Raw genomic sequence first — 25,425 nt, forward strand, 5'->3', positions numbered from 1 at the left:
GCCTGCCTGCCTCCCTGAAACTTGAGGAGAACCATCTCCGGTTCCGGAAGCACCTCAAAACCTTCCTCTTCGCTTCTGCCTTCTCTCTCCCTCTCCCCTGCTAAACCTGCTTAACTCCCCACTGAATTCTGCACTTAACCTGCATCTGGGCCACTCTCAGCGACCTCGGTCCAGGGCCCAGCCACTCTCCACTTGCACTGCCCCCCTGGCTCCCCCTGCACTGTGGGACTGTCACTGTATCCCTACAGCCCCCTGCCCAGCACTTGCTCTGCACTTACCTCGCACTTGCCACCAGCTGGCCCTTTTTATTTATTATTTATCATTATTATTTCATTACGCCACTTACCTTGTACTGCACTTTTCCCCCCACCTCCTCCCCCTGCACTTTCTCCTTTTTCCCCTTACCTCTGCACTTGCGCGATCTGAATGACACCTGGCCTAGTAGGATCGCTTGTCCGTCTTCCCCTTGTTTCCCTCCCTCCCTGCCTCGTCGCGCCTTGAAACACTTGTGTATAGGCGCGTTACAAATACCTTATCATATCATATCATATCATTGCCTCCACCCTGTCAGGAATTATTCTCTTTCCATCTTTTGATATGAGCTGTCCCAGGTATAAGACCTCAGTCAGGCAGTACTGTAGCTTCTCTTTGTCTACCTTGTATCCCTTGTTGGCCAGTAGAGTCAGGAGTGTTGTTGAATCTTTTCTACATGTTGCTTCGTCTTGTGCACACACTAATAAATCATCTACATACTGAATAATCGTGCTCTCAACTGATACATTTCCCAAGTCTTCATGCAATATGCGGTTGAATATGCTCGGGCTCTCACAGTATCCCTGTGGTAGTCTGCAGTGTTCATATCTTTTTCCCCCCAGTGTGAACGCTGTAAGGTATCTACTCTCTTCAGCCAGGGGTATTGAGAAAAATGCGTTTTTCAAGTCCACTACTGTAAAATGTGATGCTGCTTTTGGGATACTGCATAGTATTGATGCAGGGTTCGGGACTAGAGGGAACTCTTTCTGAATCACATCATTGAGGGGGCGTAAGTCCTGTATCATCCTCCAAGATCCCCCTTTTGCTTTTTTTTATTGGATAAATACATGTGTTACATGGGGAGTTTGAAGGCACTATTATCCCTTGTACTAGTAGTGCATTTATCGTTTCTTTTATCCCTTCTTCAGCCTCACGGGACAATGGATACTGTTTCACTCTGGGTAAGATAGCTCCTTGTTTTAGGTTTATTCTCACAGGTTGTACTCCATGCAACAGCCCTACATCATGGGGGCCAGTTGTCCATAAATTGTTTGGTACTAGCCTCATGTCGTCATCAAAAAATGACGGTGGTGTTCCTACCACTGCCATCAATTGGACGGGGATCTCTCTGGCTTGGATCAAAATGTCACAGGGCATCGCTATTTCCATTACTATCTCACCATCTGCTTCTGTGATGAAAAGAGATCCTCATCTGTCACCTCGCGTAGGGCGAGGTTGGCGTTTGTACACAGCACTGTGCGCCACTCACATCCTTCTCTGTCCATTCCAATCACAGCGATCCGTTTCGCTGATACCTGCACGGCGTGCAAATCCAACGACACCACTGATCCTGGTGCTGCGTTTGGACACACTATGGGGCGGAAGAGGAACTCTGCTGGAATCCTCCAATCCATGCTTTTTAGCTCTGGAACTATAAGGGCCAAAGTCTTTAGCCCTTCAATAAACATCTCTTCATTCTGTGGCAGCCCTCGTATTTCCTGTGTGGTTGTGTAGGCTTGCACTACCAACATTGCACGCAAGGGGCATATCCCGGGTGTCGAACACACAATTCCTCCTTTGGTAAATGATATGGTCATGTTAAGTTTACTCATAAGGTCCCTCCCCAGCAAATTTATCGGGGACTGTTCATAATACAGTAAGGGTGCCTTTACAGTCTTGCCCCCTACGGTTACATCCAAAACTTCTGTGTAAGGAACTTCAATTACAGCCCCAGAGAACCCCTGCGTCTCTAACTTCCTGTTAGATAACGGGAACCGGCCCTCCCTGACACATGATTTCTCCGCTCCCGAATCAACCATGAATACAAACTGCCTGTCTCCTATCTGCGCCCCTACCAATGGTTCCTCTGCTGCACTGTGGGTGGTAGATAGAACTGGACACGCAAGTGTTCTCTGTGGGCTGTCCTATGCGGGGTGTCTCATCGCCCCCCCTTCATTAAATATATTTCCAGAAACCACTGACATACCGTTGTAAGGTGCTGGCGCGGGGGCCCCGTTTACATGTACTGCGAAAGGGTTACCTGGCGTATACTGCGCGCTGTCATTGTTTTGTGGGTGGTTCTGTGTTCTGTACTGGGGTCCCTGTTGCTGGCCCGTGTTACCCTGGCTTGGGTCTCTCAGTTGCTGTTGTCCCATCGGAAGGCCATATGGGCTTCCCGGGTGGGGATGGCCATATTGTTCCACCTCCTGGAACCCGTTGTTTTGTCTACTTCTGCACTCCCTGGAGTAATGCCCCCATCGTCCACAGTTCCAGCAACTCCCCTGAGGGCCTCTGGGACCCTGCCATCCACTTCCTCCCATTCCCCCGTACCCCTGTGGTCCACCTCCTCTTCGGCCCCTGTACCCACCTCGTCCCCCTCGAGGGGTCCACTCTTGCCACTGCGGACCTCCACCCTGCTCCTGCTCGTTCCACTGCCGCTGTCCTGTTCCCGCCCAATTAGTTGCCACCCTTCCTTGTATTGCTATCAGCCCCTCCTCCTCATCTTCTCCCTCCCTGCTGTGTGGGAGTGCGGCTACTGCTGCTGCAACCTTCACTAACTTTGTCTGCACCAACTTCGCCTCGTCTGCCAATCTTTTCTGCGCCACCTCCTTCTCCCTTTCCTTGATTCGTTTACAATGGTGTACTATTATGCTCTGAATTTCTGGCCATCCCTTTGCTTCAATACCTGCTATTTTGTCAAGTGCCTTCTGCACTTCCTTTGGGAGCCCTCTTTTTATAATGAAGTAAAATAAAGAGGTCGATTGATACCAAGGCGTGCCCGTTTCCGCTCTCCACATCTCTTGGACCCGAAAAATGTAATCCATAGCCTCCTCCCCGTCATTCATTGTACACTGCATCACGGACTGTAAGTCAGGTGTATCTGGAAATGTTTCGCGTAAGGCGTCCCACACCCTAGCCCGCACTGTGTTAAAGGAGGCCCCATCATGGCGGTCACAGTCTAATGTTACTCCCGGGAAACCGGCTTTAACCCATACTCTTTCAGCCTGATCGCCCACCGCTGATACGAGCAGACTTTTCACATCTCCTACAGCTAGGGGTACCCCAGCAGTATGTTTTTCGAAGGCGTATATCCACTTACTTGCCCCTCCTGATAACGGGGGCAATAGCTTTAATAAATTGGCTTTATCCATCTGTGCCCATGGGATATAGTTAGGCCTCCCTCCTCCCCTATGTATCAACGGGAGCTGTAGCTTTCCTTTCGTCGTTGCATCCGGACCCGTTTTGGCTGCTGATGTTCCCAGTGATGCCATCTTCCCCACTCTGTTCCTCAGTCGCCCCGTCCACTCATCGTCTAGGGTTCTCATAGAACATGTACCTTCCTCCCCTTTGCTTCCCCCTCCTATTGCCATACTCAACCTGTCGCTTTCGTCTAGCTCCTCTCTAATATCACATAGTAATTCCTCTCTGAGTCCCCCAAGCCTTTCTTCGTTACCACCATCTTCCTCTCGGGTCCCTACTTCTATTATTCGCGTTGGTTCTTCCTCAATCCTAAACAGGATCTCGCCCTTTTTCCACCCCTCTTCGGGCTTTCTGCTTTCACCTGATGCTCTAGACGTACGCCCAGCTCTAGTTGCATCCAGTGCTGTTCGTTCGCATATGTCTTTTATCCTCGAGAGCTCATCTTTTGCTATCGACAGTCTTGATTCTAGATCATCTGTGAGTTTCTCTATGTCTACTCTTTGTGTGCCTGCCTGGGCTCGCTCCCTCGTGCTTTCATATGGCGGAGGTGCCGTGGGCCAGTGGGGTGTAGTAGCTGTTGGGGGAGGTACATACGTCGGATCACTGTATCCTTCTGCGGGTACAGGCTTTTTTAATATCGGGTACAAACTTATTACCTCTACTGGTGGCGCTACACTTGACAATTCTTTGATATCTTTCTGTATCATCAGTGGATTGTCTGTAGTGGATGGGAGATCAGGATTTGATGCTGGCGCTTTAGGCGGTGGTACCTCTTCAAATAACCGCCAAAGATCTAATATTTCCCTCCTATTCTGCAGCTGCTTCCCTCGGTACTTCAAGAAAATGCATGTCATCACCATATCTAGAACGCTTTTGTCAAATGACCCTCCCTCTGGCCATATCTGGGGTAGCCCCTCTCCCTTCAACTCGGTTACCCATTGGTCGTGATATTTCTTAATCCGCTCCGCGTACCCTGGAAGACTTTTGCAAATATGTGATAAGGGTGTTTCAGTCCCCATCTCTGTGCCCTCCTAGTGCTTATGTGTCTCTGTGTGTCTGCAACTACAATGTGAATGTAGTATCAATATTATTTTTCGTATTCTACTTCACATTCAGTGTTATGCTCGGTTGGGCTCTCCCTCCCTTGACTGCACAATACAAAACAGACTGTACACAGTTTCTAATTTGTTCTCTTTGGGGGACACATACAAGAGCAACCCATCATTTATTTTGACAATATCAACCCGGAAATCAAAAGGCACCCACTCACGTCACTGTATCAACGTTGCCTTCAAAAAGTTTTATCCGGTCACACTTACCATGACCATTTAACAATTATACATTTATAGCCGTTTTACACATTCGCAACATCAAAGTCGTCCCTTGACACATACGAGGTGCACACACCTCTTGGTAGCATTCAATTCACCATTCGAGCTGCCCTCCCTTTCCTCCCTAGCCGGCTGTCCCTGTCTGTTTTACTTAGATAAATGGATGCGCATATACATATATTTATGTTTTTTAGCCTGCTCTCCCCCTTCTAGTAGGACCCTTGTTCTCTTACTTTTCTCCCAAGTCCGTGCTAATTCCGTTTTTATTCTCCCCCCACCCCTAAAGAAAAAGAAAAGAAAGAAGTAATAGCGATCACTAATATATTCTCAGTGCCCCCTTTTGCTGAACACTTTTATCTTGTATTTCACTTCGTCATATATTCCCAGTACTAGTCAATATAGCACTATGCGGCGCCGCCTTCCACCCCCTTTCGGAGCTAGGTTCCCGTCACTTCTATCTCTTTATTCACCTCGTAATCCTAATGGCCATATGCAAAGAAAAAGAAAGGAAATTTTAGGATAATCTTTAGTATGTCTTCGTGCCCCCTTTTTGTTCCCTGTCCTACACTTCTCTCCCCGCTCCCTTTACAATCGCTCACACTCAGTACTCACGTGCCCGTCTTGAACCGATAGTCTCCGAAACTGGGTCCGTCCAGGCAGTGTCGCCGTCAGCTCAACAGTCAGCCCCGGCTCCGGCGAGCGGTACTCAAAGGGGATTTTTCAACCGGGATCCCGTACCCTTTCTCTATTGAGTGCGCACTTCTTAGTGTACCGGTCGCCGTTGGCGGGCAGCCTCCCGGAGCCGGCTCACCGTGCGTATCCCTTTTCGACCGGAGATTCTCGTGCCAAAAGGGGACGGTTATGAGGAGTTAGGAAGAAATAAAAATCACGCTATCGGGGTCACCACTGAAAGCAAGCGTCCCCACACAGCACGATCCTCCCCGCAATGAGAGACAATGACGGACTCTCCCAAAATGGGAATAAGGCCAAGACAGAGTGCGGGTGAGCGTAAATGGGAGTTTATCAATCAGAATAGGGCATGCAAAGAACTCTGCAAACTCCGAGAGCGCTCTGTCTGACAATAGCAAAGACAGGCGTATATATTTACAAAAAACGTCATAAGAACCTACACACTATAGGGGGCACAAGTTCATGGGGATTGGGTGGCGACGACTAACTATAGGTGCTGCTGTGATGTGGTTGGCTTTGGCTGGAAGACGTCACTGGGCAGCCTCGTGGGTTGGGCTGGGCCTGGCAGGGTGGCGGAGTTCATCCAGGCGGTGTTGTGGGGCCATCGCGGCCAGTGGCAGAGATGAATGTCTCTTCCTGACTTATTAGCCCTATGCCATGCACACCGCAGTCATTCAGGCATTTTTAGTATTATCTTCTTCAGTAAATCTTACAATAGGTTATACAACAGGTTAATGCAACACAGGAGGAATGCACCTTGTGAGGGGACTGGAGGCAATACGTCAGGGCATGGTTACCAGTGTCCTGTTGACCGGGGCCATAGGTCGAGGGGCTAAGCTTCAGGGCCTGGCACGGGCGGTACATGTCTTTCTGCCTTGTTAGAAGTTGTTATGGATGTTCCGCTGTGTGTTGTCAAATTGTTGGGTGTCTTGATTGCACAGAGCCATAAGTCTGAGATGGTCCGGTGGGTTGTGAGGTTTACGAGGGGGCGCGTGTGTTCAGGCAGAGGTTTACTGCTGTGCTGTAAATAATGCAGGTGGCGGGTGGTGGCCTTGGGTGCTACAGAGGGGGTTACAAGTCTTTGAAGCGGCTCCAGTCTGGTTGGGGGAGGTAACGCAGCGCGGCGCGGTCTCTGCTCTCATGCTTTGGCAGCCTTCGCAGGGTGGGAGGGGGAATGGCCTTGCACGTATTTCAAAAAGGTATCTCCCTCATGTGTTGCCGATTTAGGTAAAAACATCACAAACATTTGAACACTCTATAATACTTATTCAAAACAATACAAAACATGCATTTAACCTTTGCTGGATGTGTCTCGATTATACCCAGTCTGAGTACCTTATTCATACATTATGTTTTAACAAGTACAGTATTTAGTTATATACATATATCTTTGCAGTAAGTGAGGTAGAGTTAGGATTGGTGGAGAACATAGAAAGTAACCCGCCACTTGTCCGTGACGGTGGTGGCACATGTGGGGCCTAGACATGCACACATGACATGCGCTTTTTCATGCGCTTTTTCGTGCATCCTTCACATGGGCCCTCTGTATGGTTACATTAGTTTTCTTGTGTCCTCTAGCAGCATTAGTTCAGTTATGGCGCAAAACCATGGAGGGTAGGTTTCCCAGTGATACACGTAACAACCAGATCCCTGGAGCGCTCCTTTATTATTAGCGTCCAACTGCAATGGTGTGGGCTCGCCATTGCCTATATCATGGAAGCATGCTTTCTTATGTTTATACATTCTACAGGTTTTTGTAATATGAGAGAGGGTTTGTGGAAGAAAGCATACTTTGCGAGGGGTCTTGACTTTCATATATATAAAAGACTGTCTGCCATCTGATGACTATTTTACCGTTCTTTTCATTGTCCAGGCCTGCTGGCCGGGTCATGCTGGGAGCGATGGTACACTGCGGGAGGTGAACTGTTACAATGTTAGTGTATCACGCTAGCTCATGTCCGTTTTGTTCGTGGGAACGTGCTCGCAGCGGATCTGCCAGGGTGCTGTGGCGACAGGGATGACTGAGACTCTCCAAAGGTGGGGGCCGCGCTACAGTGCGCTGAGCTCACACCATCTTTACCAGACAAAATGGTTTCTAGGCCTAGCTAAATTTCAATACATGTGGGCAATTAATACGTGCGGGCAATGTCTCCAGCGGGTGAACCCTCCACCACCTGGGCCCGGGTGGCATGAGGGGACGCCCACGAGAGCCATAGTCCTCACCCTGGGGAGAAAGCGCAGGCGAGGGGGGTCTTCTTGGACCAGTCCTCCCCTACACTACCCACAAAGTAGCCTAAAATCACTTGAAAAAGCAATGCTGATGGCCAAAAAAAAGCTGTTTGGAAATCAGTTTTCTTGATTGTCATAAATTTGCAAGAATCATGGCTCACAAACCACCCAAAAAGATCCAACCTCCTTGTTGGGTGGTGAACATTATGGTACTGCAAGAATCCACATAAATACAATGTCAGCAAGAATCATATGTCATCAGAACAAAATCCACATTGAAGATTGCTTGCTGAAAGGAATCTGTCAAAAATGGGTGTAGTACCGTTACTCACCTCTGTCAGAAGCCGGCGATTTAAAACCATCATGTGTAAAGTGAACATTGAGCTCAAACTATGCCAAAGAAGAGATTTCCATCAGAATGCCATATAAGAGTGCCACACATTGACTTTCATGTTGAAAAAAGACTGGAATTAAAGAATATGTTTGCTTATTTGTATTTTTTCACAAGGAACTCTGTTACAATTGACCAGAAGGTAACCTGATTTAGCTGAAGCTCCCAAGAGGCTTTCTTTCCCTGGTAATCTCACACCTTGTTCATTCCCACCAAAAGGAGAGGTTTTCGCATTGACATGTTAATCAGAAGGGGAGGAGATTTCCCCTGCTGCCCAGACCAAGAAACAATGGATTCCTTGGGCTGAATAGGAATGCTAATTTGGGTGCGACTGACAACAAACTGCTCTGGCAGGAAGGCAGGCCATGTGACCTGACTCAGCCCAGCTTTGGGGGCGGGCCTGACTGAAATTGTTGATTGGACATTGGATTAAATATATGTTTTATAAAAATGCTTATAGCAAAGTGTACTGAACTGACAAAAATATGAAACTTAGAGCTTGTTAAAATGAAAAATGTGCTCACAGTTTAAGACTAAGCTGGAATCGGTGCGATGTTCTGAGGCTGAACCCTGGAATTTATTCATATTGTAGCCATTGTGTTTATGTTAGGAACAGGAAAAATTACAGAAACGTGCCCAGATGGGATATGCATGCATGTATAAAAATTGGTGCAGAACTAACATTGAGAAACCTACCAAAAGTGCGAAAAGTTGTCATTTACGGACCAAAGCTCATAGGAACATGCGACTTGAACAGAGGCGTGCCTTAATTAATCTGTGATGTGTATATGTAATATTAACAAGTTGTGCATATTGTAAATATGTTTATGAAAAATAAGGTATACTGTACAGAGACAAAGGGGAGGGTTTTTCCCTAAGCTATAAACATGACACATGATGACACAGGATGACACTGCTCCTTTCTCAAATCAGGGGACAGGAAATTCTCTGACCTATGCGATCCTTAGAGGGTTGGGCATAGTAGAATCAGCCTCCCCACCCACTTTGGAAATATATAAATAGGGACTGCTGAGGACAGACAAAACGCACACTTTTTCCACTCATCAACTGATTTCTTGGCGAAGCACCCTGCAGGAAGATCCAGGCTCCAGACAGAGATCCAGAGACCAGACTCTAGAATTTTGAAGCAGAGAGGCCTAACCCAAGAAGCTGGACCCTTTTTCAGCAGGCCTCAGAATCTTTTGCAACCTGATTCTAACCCCTAAACTTCCAAGGGGCTCAAATTCAACAGCCGGCCTGTGCTGTGTTGCTGTCCTAGCTAAGAACCTCGTGCTAGAACCAAGATCCAGACCCATAGAGCAGAGGTGTATCCAGAACCCGTCAGATCCAGTCCAAGAGGCCGCGCAGACCAGATTGCCGCGCTCAGAGCAGAACCCAGTGCCTGAGACCTGTCCGGTGGCAAGCGAATCCCAGCCAAACCCTTGACCAGATCTTTGACGGGCCCATTCCATTCCAAAGCCATAGTTGTATTTAGTGTAGAACTGTCCATAACCAACCTCTTAGTTTAAAGTAATCCTATTCCATCCATTTCAACCTATTCAGAACTGCATTATAGAATCTTGTGTCCATCCTGACTTCTTCTCATTATATTGTCTGATAATTGTAGCAATAATCATCTATGCGCTGATATTTTTCTGAAGCGGGACAAGTGTTTTGACGGACAGAAGTCGGAGCGGAGGCGCCGCTGTTCTGGTGGCTGCCCGTTGAGTGTCTTGCTTCTTCATAGTCCCTTAGCATAAGCCCATATTGATTCTGAATCTTTAAAGTGCAACTTTCATTTTGAAATCTTGACTTTGTTTCTGAAAAATCTACCTTCACTAAAACCTCTAACTTTTGACCCGTACGTCCAATTCCGGATAGTTTTGCTGCAATCGCGTTTCCCGCACGTGGAAAAGATGCCGCGAATTTGCAATTACGCTCAATTTCACATGTCAAAATAGCGGTTTCTTGTTTTCAACTGCTGAATTTCGTTTTCAATATGATAATTGATTGATTTATATAGCGCTTTATACCAAGGCGCTGTAATCATTCAAAAATCATTGCTAGTGTTGACCTGAACCAATCCAAAACCACTCACTAGTTCTGAATCTTAGTTAGCGAATTGAAGTCATTTTTAGCCTTTTTTCCATACCTTACATATCACATTTAAAAGCAATTGACCCGTTTTAAAATCATTCCTGTTCTCTCTAAGCTTGCTGGGGGAATCTGGATTGAATTGCATTATTGGTTGTTATTCCTAAAACCTGTGTGCCCTCTTCCACCTCTTCATATTGTATACTGGGGGGAGTGAGTAACGGGGAAGAGTGATCATATTATCTGTTGATTGAAGTCATATCCAGTCCTATTTCTGTGTTGCATTCTTTCCTATCATTGCATTTCCTTGAACCATACAAAGTATTCTCTGCTACATTATTCTTCCTATTTCTACTCCTAATTGATTAAAGAGATTGTGATATTGTAATATTACCCATTGCTGATCATTGTTCATATTCATAAGTGTGATATTCAGATATTGTTCATATTCATATAAGTAATCTATATATTGTTCAATTCTCCAAATAAATCTTTTAATTTGCAAAACAACCTATTTCTTGGCTCAGTGAGGCCGGGGGGATTCAAAGAGAGGGGCGTTATATAAGGGTACATCATCCAGAATTAAATGAACTTTGACATAAAAATATATAAATAAGGGTTTCCATTAGGCATCCCATACTAGGCTTGACTTAGTTGGAGTGCTGGATTGAAATCACTTACAGGCCTTGGAGCTCCCGAACTATGTGGCCACCTCTGTTGCCACTTGGCCACTCCCCCCAATAAATAATTATTTTAATCATGAAACCTTGAGTAAAAGTGATATTTAAATACTTGTCCCTGTGTATCATTATGTCACAGCCCTACAGCTCACATTGACCTTTCTTGAGGAGTCTGGCTACTCAGTCACTCTACCAACTTGTGTAGTACATGCTTATACTAAAGGTTGAGTTACCTATTGCCAAGAGGACACGGCTGGTGTAGTCTCCCACAGGGTTACTACCTACAATCTTGCCTAACAGGAGCCATTCTCCTGGACAAAGAACCTTTTGACTTTCAGTTTATAAGGGTGAGAGTTTTTCCTCATTTTGACGGACATTCTGACAGTCACTTAAGATCTTAAGTTGCAGGAGGGTACCCCCTCGTAGCTATAGGGATTGTAAGGAGTTTTCCTTTCGTTTTTGGACCAAAGTAAAATTGTATAGCAACCACCATGCCACTGCTGGTGAACTCTAGCTTCTGAAACTATTTGTAAAGTGTTTGACAGCTTGCTGGTTCTTTCAGGTAAGCATGAGCACTTACCTGCTGCCATTGCGCCGCAAACCTGGATTCCTTTGGGAGAAGTGCATTTGCTTTAAAAGAAAACAGACTGAGACACTACCTTAACTTGATCAAGTTTGGTGCCAAAACGCCCACATTGACCCTCAACCCTCCCAGGTACCCCCACGTGGCGGTCCACATGCCAATATATTGCACCATACCCATTTGAGAAAGTTACTCAGCTGTAATTCTGCATTACCCTTTTCTGTAAAAAATAAAAGTCGATATATGCTGGCTACCATATTCTGTGGACATTCCTATAAGCACCCAGATCCCCCCCTGAGCTTAGCTTTGGCTGCTTTGCTACGCTTACCACTAGGAGAGGGAGGCAGACTAGATGTACATCCTGTTTCCTAACGTCAATCGGGTTTTCCTAAACCCTGCGTTCAGGATATGAGGAAAACCAACATGCAGCAGCTTCCTGCAAGAAACCCAGAAATAACTCAGAGCAGCTGCTTCACTTTCTCTTTTATTCATTTTTTTAAAATCACAATCTTAGATTTTGCTGAAGGAATATTGGCTGTTAAAAAAGTGCCTTTAGAATTTGTACAAAACATGAAAATCATGTCACCGGGATGAACATTGACCTAAAATAGGTATTTCATTAATCAGGCACCACATAACTGTGCAATCCTTGACCGTTTCCAGAAAGTAACATGCTAAGAAAGCAAACGCACACAATGCGTGGCTCTCAAAGGCTAAAATTAAAAAGACACACTAAGCCCACAAAAATGCCTTGCCACTATCAAACCCTCCCCACCGCAGAACCAACAGGTTTGGAGCTACTGCTTAGGAAAAGGTGGACCCCAACCCCCTTCAATTAGATTCTCTCTGAAGGTTTCTTTATTGCGTTCCAAGTACCCTCCCACCCTCCATTTTGCAGGATGGGTGGAGTGCAGCAAATGTTCTCTATACAATCTATTTTAGGAAGGTGTGTGACAAGACCGGATCCCCTCCATTTTCTCATGATATCACATGACAAACGCCAGAATGCACTTGGTCCTGATTCCACAAACATTGGATAAAAACTGTTACAAAAAAATTTCAAAAGTAAAAAAAACAAAAATGGATACCCTCCACATAATGGAATGAAGCAACAGTTTTCTCACACCCTGGAAGGGAAAAATCCAGTCTTCTTTCCAGCATCTAGCGCGCTGGGTCAAACAGTGATCCTCAACAATCACCAATCCAGCAGCAGTTCCAGACTACGCTCCTATTCATACTGAGCGATAAGCACCATCATACCAACGCCAAGCAAGAGACCCAGGATCTCCAAGAAGGACTGCACAGGGCGTGAATCCTTCAGCAGTTCAGGAATGACTGACACTGTAGCAATGTAGATGAAGCCACCGGCCGTGAAGGGCAGGATCCAGATAGTGGCAGTCTCTCCGATGCCTTCGGCCAGCAGGGAGCAGGTGGTGCCCGCCAGCGCCCCCAAAGCCGTGCTCAGCTGAAGCATCATAGCCTAGAAGGGAAAACAAGGACATTGGCCACGGGGACAAGAGAAGAGCCAGGGCAGAGGTAGGACTTCAGAGGAGATGCACTATGATAGCATGAGGATGAAGGGCACAGAATCATTATGCAGGGGCTGTAGCATGATGGCATCATGTGGGCAAACTACCATTTAAAGAGGCACAAGTAGCTCTTAATCCTATGATGTGGCAGGAAGTAGTATCCGGGCACACTGCATGCTAATCCTGCATGCCATCCGTTTCAATGACAAGTGGGACATGAAGTGGTTCTAGAACTGTAGCATCCTGACCCGGCAGAGAGGAAAGGGTGTAAGCTGAGAAGTTGCAATGGAGGAAGTTAAGTTGAGATGTACAAAGGAAATGTGCAGAAAAGAAAGTGCGCAAGATAGGCAAAGAACTAGGATGAAAGATGAAAAGGAACCACAAAGTCGCAGAAAGAAAAGCAAAACAGGAGGAGCCTACCTTCCTCTTGGTACAACCAGATTGCACCAATATAGCAAAGTCCCCGATTTCATGGGGCACCTCATGCAGCAGGATGGTGATTGTGGTGACGATGCCAACATTGGTGCTGACCAAGAAGGATGCTCCGATGGCCAAGCCATCTGTAAAGTTGTGGGTGAAGTCTGCAGCAAGATTCAGGTAGCCAGACACCTTCATTTCTAGAGTTGGAACCAAAGACAGGCCTTATAAATGGGGGATTGCCACCAGACAAAGGTAACCATAACCAGGGGAACAGCTTCATCCATGCAACAACAACCTTTGAAGACCTCGACCGGTCACAGAGAGCTCAGGTATCAGCCAATACTACAATGCCCCCACCCACCATCCATCCCATCAGTCTGTGATGCCATTAAGCGCAAAGGCACCCAGCTTAGTACCTCCCCAGATTTGGCTAGACAATGAATGACAATCACCCACCTGCAGGTCATCTCAACCATACAAGACCATGGAACATCTACAACCTCTACTCAGCCAATTCACAAATAAGTACATTGTAAAGTAGTACCCACAGCCAGACTCAACCGGTGCCTTCAGCCACCCACAGCCAGACTCGACCGCAGCCTTGAGCCACCCACAGCCAGACTCAACCGCAGCCTTGAGCCACCCACAGCCAGACTCAACCGCAGCCTTGAGCCACCCACAGCCAGACTCAACCGCAGCCTTGAGCCACCCACAGCCAGACTCAACCGCAGCCTTGAGCCACCCACAGCCAGACTCAACCGCAGCCTTGAGCCACCCACAGCCAGACTCAACCGCAGCCTTGAGCCTCCCACAGCCTTGAGCCATACTCTACCATAGCCTTGAATTGTCCACAGGCCTGGATCGCCTCACCACTTCCTGGCACTGCCTCCTGTGGCTGTGCACTGGTTTTCTTGGACTTGTCCGTGCCGCTGCCCTTTTTTCGCTGTCTCACACCATCTGCTCTATCCTCTGCACCATCACCTTCCTCCTCCTCCGTCGAATTTACCTTTGTACCTGTTGCCAACAAAGTAAAAAAGACGGGGCTGAGTGGGGGAATAATACTGCAATGTAATACAATACACTACAAGCACGCAACCTGCCTATTGGAACACTACCACATTGCTTAGAGCAGAGGAGTGGACAGGGATGGGATTCAACATTTTAAAAACAGAAGCAGAAATAGAGCCTCAGCTTAGTGTGATTTTCCCTTACAAAGTGTGCTATACAATGAACACAGGGCATTTCCAGGGGGACAGTATTAGTACAAAAAAAGGTGTGCCCGACAAATTACCCATTACCAAGGAGAGTGGTGGGCTGCTTGCAAGGCTTGCAATACGGCAAGGGAACCTGAGGAGGCTCAATGCTGGTAGAAATAGAAAGAGTGCATTATTTCATACAAAGAACTGTTACTTGCAATACGTACCATCCGTCTGGGCATGGCCGTGCCCATGGCCATGACCCCCCTTAACATGGCGAACAAACTTCTCCACAATGAGGAAGGCCACGATCCCGGCCAGAACCCAAAGCCCCACAGACATCATCTGGAAGTGATCATGGCCTAGTAAAAAACAGACGGGAGAATCAACAAACGCCAATACAGAAACAATTTAAGTTAAGGTCACAAAGCTTCCAATTTCTCCCACATCAGGCCACCTCCCAGATGCAGATAGGCAATGGTGGCCAGCTGCCCCACCCCTCCATTCAGCTACACCTTCACCCAATACTCCTGGCTTGAGGAGGGGGGGGGGGGAGAGAGAGGAACTCCATGCCATTTCGCCCTGAAACCAAAGCATGGTTATTTCGTGGCACCACATGGAGACCTACACACTTATGTCATGCAGAGAGCCGCTGTGGTCCGCTTTACCTCCATGAGAGTGTCCATGGCCGTGGGAATCGTCTTCAGCCTGGGAGTGACTGTCACCTTCTCCATGATGGGAATGAGGCTCTGTGGAAAGACGGATCATCTGGAGTTAGAGGTACATTAACTGCATGGCACCTCTCACCACAACTGCATCTCCAAGCGCAACGTTGCACTGGCAAGAACCTATATGCTATGCATGTTTTACACACTGTGGCTTGCCTCCAAAGGGCAGCTCTAGTAATGTACCCAAAATAACCTCCAGGGAGGTATTTAGCACATCCATGTAGCCTAGAATAAACTAGTTAGCTGGTGTGACGAAGCACAAGACAACCACTTGAGAGAATCACCTTGGGGATGTTGAATACAGTAATAAATGGACAAAATGAGAAAGAATGCTATAATGACATTTCCACACTTTCCTCATTTGATAACTGTCTAAGTCCACCCACATAAAAACCTATGTAGATGCCTAACAGAACCATTCTTCCATCTATGTAATACTGTGACGAGGAGAACAGGATATGGATGCATAAGCAGGTCGCGAGAACCAAGATGAGCTTTTGAGGCAACCACAAGTGTCAAGCCGGCCACGTAAAAGGCAGAGGGACAGGCAAGGCCAGTTGGTACACAGCAGTACTAGTAGAAGTCGGAGTGGTAGAAGCAAAGGAAGCAGACTAAGTAAAGAAAGATGCAGGGAAAGAACGCATACCCAGGAATGATCCAGCCAGGATGTAAACGGCTCCTGGTTTGGGTGGAAGACAAGCCACTGGAAGCAGAACCCCTCCCCACAGGAACTTCACCAACTGGTGTGATCCTCTGGGCAGAGACACACACATCAAAGCCGTGGCAGCTCCCTTTCTCCCGGCGGTGGTGATAACCAGACCAGACAGCAGCAGAGCTATGCTAAAAGGGTACTGGCAGGATGAGGAGTGGTCCGGAGACAAGAGGCACAGTTGTCCAACATGAAACCCAGACAAAATATCTTGTCAAAAGCTATTTAAGCAATAGCTTCCTCTGGTGGTGCAGGGGAGGAGCGCAAGACATGGCCTATTGGGGAACCAAGCCCAGAAAATAAACGACTCACCACAATAATAAAAACAAGTAGTGCTGGGCAGATGAGAAAACTCAGCCTGCTGATAAGTAAGACCATGCAAAGGAGAAGCATTACTCTTCCTTGTCCGAGTGTTTGGATTAGCAATACCATACATGGGAATAAATCCAGTTCATCGCGGAGAGGAGCCAAGAGGAGGGAGTTACCCTGCGGGCCCATGTAGAAGTGGAAAAAAACCAGGGGAAGAGAACTGTCCCCCTTGGACCTGGTCCAGGGGAAGGAAGTCATTGTAGAACTTCCTTTTTGGAGGATCTTGGTTTATGAAACACTATTTTGCATCACTGTTTTGCCAGTGAGGCCGGGAACTGTTGAACCCTTGTTACGTTCTAGAAACTATGCTTACTCAGTTGTCTTGACTTAAGCGTTAGGGACAGTAATAGGTTTTTTGACACGACCATGACAGACTCTTTTAGTTTCAGACTTCCTGGCAGGTTCACTAGTTTTCCTGTGAGGCAAGGAAACCCCTCTTAGCGTTGGGGTCAGAGACATTTTCCCACCCCTTTATTATTCGACAAAAGCATATCAAGAAATATGCCACGACTGTCAGTCTTACTTCTGGTCCCTCACACTGGCCATTGACCGGTACCGGGAGCTACGTTTTTCTCCCCATGTAAAAGTGGGCTGGATAAACAGACAAACATAGCTGTGACATTAACTGTGTGGGCGTTTGGGATTATGTAGAAAATAGCGCATCTAGGAGGACATTTAAAGCACAATGGATCACATGTAAAATGGGCAAAAAGCTTTAGCTTGCATCTCGTGTGGAGGTTAGATTTACAGCACACAATTAACCAGTTCCTCGCTCACCCAAAGATAGCTTCTGCTACTGGGCGAAGCCCGATACCCAGGAGCCAGTTTTAGCTCCTGCTCATAACATTCAAGATTCAAGGCAGTCTGTGATTCTTAGCGTTGGCCATCAGAAGGTCACAGCAAGGAATCAGCAAGATACACCGGCAGCAAAATCCCACATGGCAAACTGCCATTTCGTACCCTTAGCAGTCCAACGCACTACATAAGTATTCACACAAGGAAAAAAGGGAGTTCAATCTGGTCCCAAACAGGCGGTACAATCCATTTCCCCACTTCTCCAATTGAAGCCCCAATTGCAGACAGGGTGGTGTGGACTGATTGGGAAGTGAGTGAGGAATGGGGATGGCTAGAGGCTGGTAAGAGGCACGAGCGAGGGTCAGGTCGCTGAGGTAGCAGGGAAAGATCAGAAGATAAAGAACAAAGATAAAGAACACCTGACGAAAGGAGGAGAGTTGTCAGAGAACATGTACAAGAGGGAGGAAGTAGGAGACATCGAATAAAGGAGTTGGGTGGGGGAAAGAAATACATCTTGAAGGAGGAAGTAAGGATTAGAAAAGGTAGAGGGTGAGAACAAGGAGGAGGTGAAGTGACATCAGGGGAGCAACACAAGTTGGACTACCCCAAGACTGGCTAAAGGAAAACACAATAGTAGAGGCAAAAGGCAGTGCTATGAGGAGCCATTGGGCGTAATGCGAAGGTGGAGCAGTGGAAGGGGAAGATATGGTATGGTAATGTTTATTGGTAACGCGCCTATACACAAAGCAAGTGTTTCAAAGCGCTGAAGGAGGGAGGGAACAAGGGGGGAGAAAAAAAAATAGTCATCCAGAGCCCTTGAATTTCTGAACGATACAAATCTGCACAGGCAGAATAAGTGCATGTAATACAATTAGCAGTGTAGATAACAGCAAATAGGTTTCACAACGATTCTGCAGTATTTCAAAGTGCACTGAGGCTCCAGCATTGAAAGATGGGAATTGGGAGGGGGAGGGGTGTGAGGGGGTGACATCGGAAGACAGACAAATGTGCGCCCAGTCAGTAAGAAGCTGGGGTAAGTGCTGAGAGATGCCCCTCTCAAGGGTCACTGACCAAGTGCAGTAACGATGAGGCAAGTGCAAGGCCCCAAGGCAAGTGCAAGGGGAATGGCAGGGTGCCAGGACCTGTGAGACTCTGAGGTACACCTGGCAGCCAGTCAGCAAGATGAGCAGAAAAGGAGTGAGAGGGATAGAGCGGGGAGAGGTCAGCAGGATAGAGAAGGAAGAGGACTGTCTTAAGGAGTTTCCGGAACTTAAGGATATCAGAGTCAAGACGGAAGGCAGTTGGGAGGCTATTCCATAGGGAGACCCCTGCTGAGGATAAACATCTACCTCCACATTTCTACTTGGAGAACCGGCTCACTTGCAGAAGGTTGGAGGTAGATGAGCGGAGGGCTCGGAAAGGACAGCATTTAGGCAGTGTTGCAGATAGGTAGGTCCCAGACCCCAGAAAGCCTTGTGGACAATGTAGAGGGTCTTTAATGTGATCCTTGCAGCCACGGGGAGCCATTGGAGGGATTGCAGCGCTGGAGAGATGCAGTCCCCGGGCTTAAGGCCAAGGATAAGTCTCGTGGTTCTGTTCTGGATGAGTTGGGGAGGGCGCAAACAAGAGGCAGGGAGGTTGAGAAAGAGGCTGTTGCAGTAGTCCAGTCTTGAGAGAACCGGGGCTCTGGAGACAGTGAGCCGCTGGGGTAAGGTGAGAAAAGGAAGAGTACCTATGAGGAGGTGCAGCTGGTAGTTGGACTTTTTAGAGGTGTACAAAATGTGAGTGGAAAAGGAGAGAGTGGAGTCAAAGATGACGCCAATGTTTTTTGCCTCGCAGGTGGGTGCAGGGCCAAGGGAGGCCGGCCATAGTGTGAGTGGGAAAGCGGGAGCAGGAGTCCCAATGCAAACAATCACAGTCTTACTTGCATTGAGGCAGATGTTGTTTGCAGCACACCATGACTGAATTGCAGACAGACAGATGAGCGAGGTAGAAGGGGTGGCCGAGGATAGCCTGAAGGAGATTTGCGGTCATCCGCATAACACTGGAAGTTAGAGATGAAAGTGGCAATCACACATGCTAAGGCAGCCATGTTAAGAACCTGGGGGATAGGTTAGAACCCTGGGGGAACACCACAGGTTGAAAGAGTGATAGTAGAGAGAAAGGACCCAAGTTCCCCTTGGGATGGGCAGTCGGAAAGGAAGGAGGTTAACCATGCCAGAGCCTGACCTGCGATTCCCAGGGTGTCGCGGAGACGTGCAATCAGGATGTTGTGGTTTACAGTGTCAAAGGCAGAGGAGAGGCCAAGAAGAATGAGGACAGAGGGGGTGTTCGTGTCAAGATTTGAGAGCAGGTCTTCACGGGTTCTCAGAAGAGCAGTTTCCGTGCCTCTTGATGCTCTAAAGCCAGATGATGGTCATGGAGGCAACTAGCACATTCAGTTCGGAGGGTGAGCTTAGAGATAGCCAGTTTGCCCAGGAAAGGGGCGATAGAGATAGGGAAGTAGTTTGCTGGAATGGAGGGGTCGGCAGAGGGTTTCTTAAGCAGAGGGTGCACAAGGGAGTGCTTAAGAGAAGTTGGGAAAACTCCAGTGGGAAAAGAGATTGCAGATATTAGCCATGGCTGGAGTGAGAGTCAATGTTGTCCTTAATGGTTTTGGAGGTGCAGGGGTCCACCTGTTTGGATGAAGCCTTCATAGACCGGACTTGTCTGACGACGGAGTGAGATAAGAGAGGAGAAGTGGTGGAGGGGCAAAGGGAGGCTCCAGAGGTGTTGGTGTATGATGTGGTGTGGAAGTGAGTGAGGAAAGGAGGTCTTGGCTTTTTGCAGTGAAGTGTGCAGCCAGGGCCGAGCAAAGGTCTTGGATGGGTGTGACAGAAGAGGAGGCTGCTGCATGATTGGCCAATTCCTTACAGACTTTAAAGACACTTTCCGAGCAGCCTTGAGCCAGCCATTGCTGACCCGGAGGATCCCGCGAGTGCCCAGGACTAGGAGGCTTTACCTGAAGTGAATGACTCCCAACAGTCAGGCCTCACCTTACCATGCAGTTGAGTGGTAAGGTGGTGGAATATCCTTCTGCCATTAAATAGGCATTCACATTTATTATCATTGCGTCACTACGATGTACTGCCAATAATACACTAACCAATAACTATCCAAATAAAAAATAGGCCACACCCCCCCGAGGACATCACAACAGTAAAGCCATTCAATTATTTTCATTCCTTCCATTGGACTATCAATCATGCATGATGTGTAGGATTGGAAAGGTGTTGTTCAGCAATAATCCAGGCCAAGGACGTACGCCCCATGTGATTATAGAAACTAGTATCTGGTAAGGAAAATTGGACTGCTCACATAGCAAGATGTTGCCATGATGAAAGTGGCATCTACGTCCGCTGGCAGGAAACAGGAAGTCATGACACAGTAACCAGAAGTTGAAAATGAAACAAGGCTAGAGATCAATGAAAGGAAGTAGTGTGTAGGCGAGAGGCGGGATGCTCCTGCAGGAAGGCCTAACAATCTTTTCCAGAATGCTCTTATACCTCAATTGGGTCAGATGTCGGTTGACCTATAAATGTGAGGTGTATGAGGGTGGGTTAGGTTAGTGCAGTCTGTTCCCGGTGCACATAGGTTGCTGGGTTTCTCGTCATGAAATATAAAAGTTGAGCATGGTTTCTCCGACAGTCAGCCAAGATTCACAAACAATGTGGTACAGAATAGTATACGACTTTTTAGATTTGTGTACTCCCAGAAACAGTGCAAGAGTACTCTTTGTTGCAGAAAACTCATTGAAGTGATCTAAGGAATTGGAGGTATGCAAAAGTCATTTTGGAATGCACATAAAACATTCCACTAAATAGCGTGTTACCAATGTGGACTTAAAGTCCAAAGGCGCATCCCACTGAAACACACATCGTCGCCAAATCCCAATTGTGGTTTAATCGTGGAGGAGACTGGGTCATGCATACTCAAACTCATAACCAACAGTATTTGGAACAAAGGTAGACTAGTGTACCAAAATCCGAAAAATACGACCCTAATCAGTAAAACAAGATGAGGTGATATTAGAGATAAACACATGCAATATCGGAATATAATGATGCTTGGTTCACTTTGAGTGATGTACTTCCCCTGCAAGCAGTTTGTGTTTATGAAGAATGATTTCGCCATTGCGTTGTATGGCGATTGGTAACTATGTATTGCCACCATGTTGAAATTGGGATGAGTATGGGAGCTTTTGGTTTTGTCATTAAAGTTGGAAAAGTACCAGAAAATTAGTTCAATAAGTATGTTAGTGCCTGAGGGTCTCGAGCATGTCCAATATATTCAGAAGAGAATAGTGATAAGAAAACATAAGCAGAGGGGGAGATATAATGCCCAAGATAAGACAATTTCAGACATCTGGGAATAATGATTAGAACCATTGCCCTTGTATCAGATCAAATTAACAGGGGGTGCGTGTGGCATCACACAACCCTTCACTTATCAATGACGTCATGAGTAAAAATAATCCTTGGCCCCGATGATTGGCCAGTGAAAGCGTTTCAACAATATTGTGACAGGATCAGTTACCTTCCCCTCTCACAAGCGGAATGGAACCCATCTCAGCGTGGGGTGGGAGGCATACCAAGGTGGATGCCAAAGCCAGTCCTATCCCAGAGGGGAGCAGTGGCAGTTAAGAGGGCCCCAAATTCAGTGTCCTCAAGTGCCTTTCTAGACATGGGTAGTAGCCATTTTCCTCTCACCATGCTTTACAAATGCTTGCCAGGTGCTCACTTTCTGTTATAGACCCAAAGTTAGCGCTGCAGCCGGAGCAAGGAGGCAGCAGAGAAAGCACAACCCATTAGTGTCCCACACCATCTGCCTTTCAGCAGCAGACCAGCAAAGCTAGAAAGAGGCGAAGACACAGCGGAGAGCTATTGCGGCTGCTTGGCATGCCTCAGGGCCGGTGTGTACAGCAGTGACTAAACCAGGATTTCAACCACAACAAGGATTGTACCACAGGGGATGCCATGCCAAGGCCCATGATTACACGAAATTCAATGCAGAACACTGCTGCTCCTACATAGCTACCCGCACTGAGAAAAAAGGGAGGAAGGGAGCTTGACCCGCTAACTCCAATCCACCACCAATCATACCCAGAAACTATTCAACATTGTCAAGTCCCTCTCTAAACCACAATCCACACCTCCAACCACTGCATTATGCAACTCCCTCATGAACCCTTTCATCTCCAAAATACACATCAGGACAGCCTTCCCCATAGCGCTCCCACTCCCAAACATTCTAACACATGGAACACCTTCCACTCCATCGGCACCCTCCCTGCCAAACAAAACCTGCACACTTTCTGGATGACGCATGCCCACCTCAAGCTGCATCCAACTGCATCACTGCACTAGCTCAATATAATCAACTCCCGTCTCACACGGTACTATCCCCAATGCACTCAAAACTGAAATTTCAACCATCCTCAAAAAACCATCGCTTGACCCAACTCGCCCTGAAAACTACTGTCTCATTACTAGCCTACCATATCTTACCTGAATCATGGAACGCTTTGTGACTACCCAACTGCAACACCACATCACCACAAATGACCTTCTGAACCCATTCCCATTTGGCTTTCGGACTGGACACAGCACCAAGACCACTACTCTACACATCCTCGATGACCACCACAGCATCACAGACAAAGGACACACAGCATTTCTTTTACTCCTCGCCCTCTCTGCAGCCTTCGACCACACCGTTCTCCTAGACATCCCAGCCCACATGATGAATCTCCCTGGCACTGTACTCGACTGGTTCACCTACTTTCTCACCGACAGGACATACATTGTCTCCCTGCCCCCTAATCAATCAGACCCCACCCCTGTCAAGTATGGGACCCGCAAGACTCCACCCTATCTCCACTCCTCTTCTACCTATATGTTGAATCCCTTGGGCAGACCCTTAGCAAACAACGTACATTTCCACAAATAGAGATGGTACGAATATACTCCCAAATATCCCCTTAAAACCAGTTTCTCCATCACCAACTGGATGGCCACCGTTTCCTCAAACTCAATCCTTCCCAAACAGAATACCTCCTCATCTGCCCTCAAAGGCACAACACCGACCTCACCCCCTGGATCCAAGAACTTGCCACAGACAACTCACACATATCCCTTTCAACACCTGTTAAATCCCCTGGCTTCACCATCAACGCCCACCGTTCCTTTACACACCACATTGCCGTGGTCATCAAAACATGCAATCTCCAACCACTGGTTCCTTCTAAACTGGACTATAGAAATACTCTCCTCATAGGACTCCCCAACACCATCCTTGCCCCCCTGCAAGCAATACATAATGCAGCAGCCAGACTCATCCTCCACCTACCCAAACATTCATACATCACCCTCACTCTTGCCATGCTCCACTGGCTTCCCAAAACCCAGATAATTGCCTTCAAAGGACTCTGCATTGTATTCAACGTCATCCAACTCAAAACTTAACTTCACGACAAACTCAAACCCCACATAAACCACAGACAAGCCAGCCAACATCTTCTACACATTGCACTCTGCAAACTCACATGCACACAACAAGCATTTCCCCATTGGCCTCCGAACATCATAGCTCTTCACATATACACTGCATCCTCCATCACCACTTTCAGAAAGAGTCACAAACATACCTCAAACATAACCTAGCACTTTTCCACTGCCATCGCTTGTCTTCCTAATCCTTCCATCCCTTCTTGACAAAAATGGTAACTTATTTTTCAATTCTACCCGTTTCAATATTTGAACCATGAAGGGCGCTCCGAGACCACCCTCTAGGTAGGGCCAGTGTCGGGAAGAAGAGAGGATCTTCCCACCTCCCCTAGGTGATTCTGAAAGAGAAAGGATAGACCGCACTCAGAGGCCAGGGGAAGGGAGTGAGGGAGGGGTGGTGCGCACAGGAGAGTGCACGATTGCCTAGTGCATGCATTAGGAGCTAAATAGTAGAGGCAAGTGTAAACACCATCTTAGGTATTGGCAGCCATTTTGGAACGTAGGCCCAAGCGCAAGGACTGCACCAAACTTGTTAGTATTAGGCCTGCATTATTAGCACAGACATAACCCACACCATGAGCGAGCTTCAGGGAGTCACAAGCCTTTAATTGTCTCAGACGGTAGGCCTTCGCGACGCGGGAAGAATGTACTCTGCAAGGCCACAAGAAGGGGACAGAACACCTCTTGGCAGAATCCCATAATGCAGATAGCATGGCTCAATAGCCCCAACACCCCACCCCCGCGCCTGAGCTACAACCCTCCTATGCTGGGGCCCTAAGACCCCCACATACCAGGGTGGCAGCCAGGCCCAGACCACTGACCAAAAGACACACGATCGATCAACCGATCAGAAAAAACGCTATTTCGCCTTCACATTTGGGTCACTTGATTTGTGCTGCAAGGTGCCACGGAGGGATGAAATGGATACAATTATAGCCCAAAACGAGGGTGGAAGACCTTGCGAGGTTGCTGGCGCATCTGGGAATGAGTGAAGTATGCGAGTTGGTATGACCTCGCCTCTCCCCCTAGGCCCATATCTGTGACTGCCAGGTGCACCGTTACAGAGATAAGAGTAACATGGTTTTCAAAAGTAACCAATTGCTTACTAGGCCATGTTCTGCTGCGGATGACGAGCCCAGAAGCACTCAAGCGGACGGACAAGAAGGCTGGGTCCAATGGCCTAGCATCCCCTATGGAGTGGGCCGCCCATGTATAGGGTCTCGGCAACCAGCCTTGCGGGTGTTCACTGTATGTAATGACAGGTGCCCTATTAGCTTGCTGCACACCCCTAACTTGGCAGAAAGTTCAGCTGCATCAGAGTTCTTTGCTGATGCACTCCTGTTTTGTAGGAATAAAAACTTGCTATCCTTGCAAGCGTTGTCTTGGGCCTTTTTCCCTAGCGCGTTGTTTTTTTCTGGTGTGAGCGTAATGGGACTTGCCTTCATCAGATCTAAACAAACATTCTAACATTTGAAAAATGTTCTGTATATAATACATGCTGGGTAGGGAAGAGAGGACCAGCGTTGCCAGAGTCCAACGACAAACCAAGCATGGGGATTAAAGAGGACCCACCCCACCAAAGAAATTAGAAGTTGTGAGGTCAGAGGAGGAGGTGGCAGAGACCAGGAGGAGGATGGACGGTGGACAAGAGCGTGGAGGCGAATTCTAGAAAAGGTGAGGTAT

The 25,425-nt window shown here is 47.5% G+C and overlaps 1 protein-coding gene across 1 annotated transcript in view; it reads right to left on the minus strand.

Moving 5' to 3' along the window:
• Positions 1-11,916: 11,916 nt before the first annotated feature.
• The window catches only part of SLC39A7 (solute carrier family 39 member 7), a 79,895-nt gene continuing 66,386 nt past the window's right edge, over positions 11,917-25,425 (minus strand). Inside the window, exons 4-8 of the mRNA XM_069635245.1 lie at positions 15,265-15,345; positions 14,824-14,958; positions 14,271-14,414; positions 13,401-13,597; positions 11,917-12,931 (exon numbers count right to left, since the gene is read on the minus strand). Coding sequence (XP_069491346.1) covers positions 12,680-12,931; positions 13,401-13,597; positions 14,271-14,414; positions 14,824-14,958; positions 15,265-15,345 — 809 coding nt within the window. The 3' untranslated portion in view covers positions 11,917-12,679. The remainder of the gene's footprint in view (positions 12,932-13,400; positions 13,598-14,270; positions 14,415-14,823; positions 14,959-15,264; positions 15,346-25,425) is intronic.

This window comes from Ambystoma mexicanum, chromosome 13 (assembly GCF_040938575.1).
Source record: "Ambystoma mexicanum isolate Mex_15411 chromosome 13, UKY_AmexF1_1, whole genome shotgun sequence".
Lineage (NCBI taxonomy): Eukaryota > Metazoa > Chordata > Amphibia > Caudata > Ambystomatidae > Ambystoma > Ambystoma mexicanum.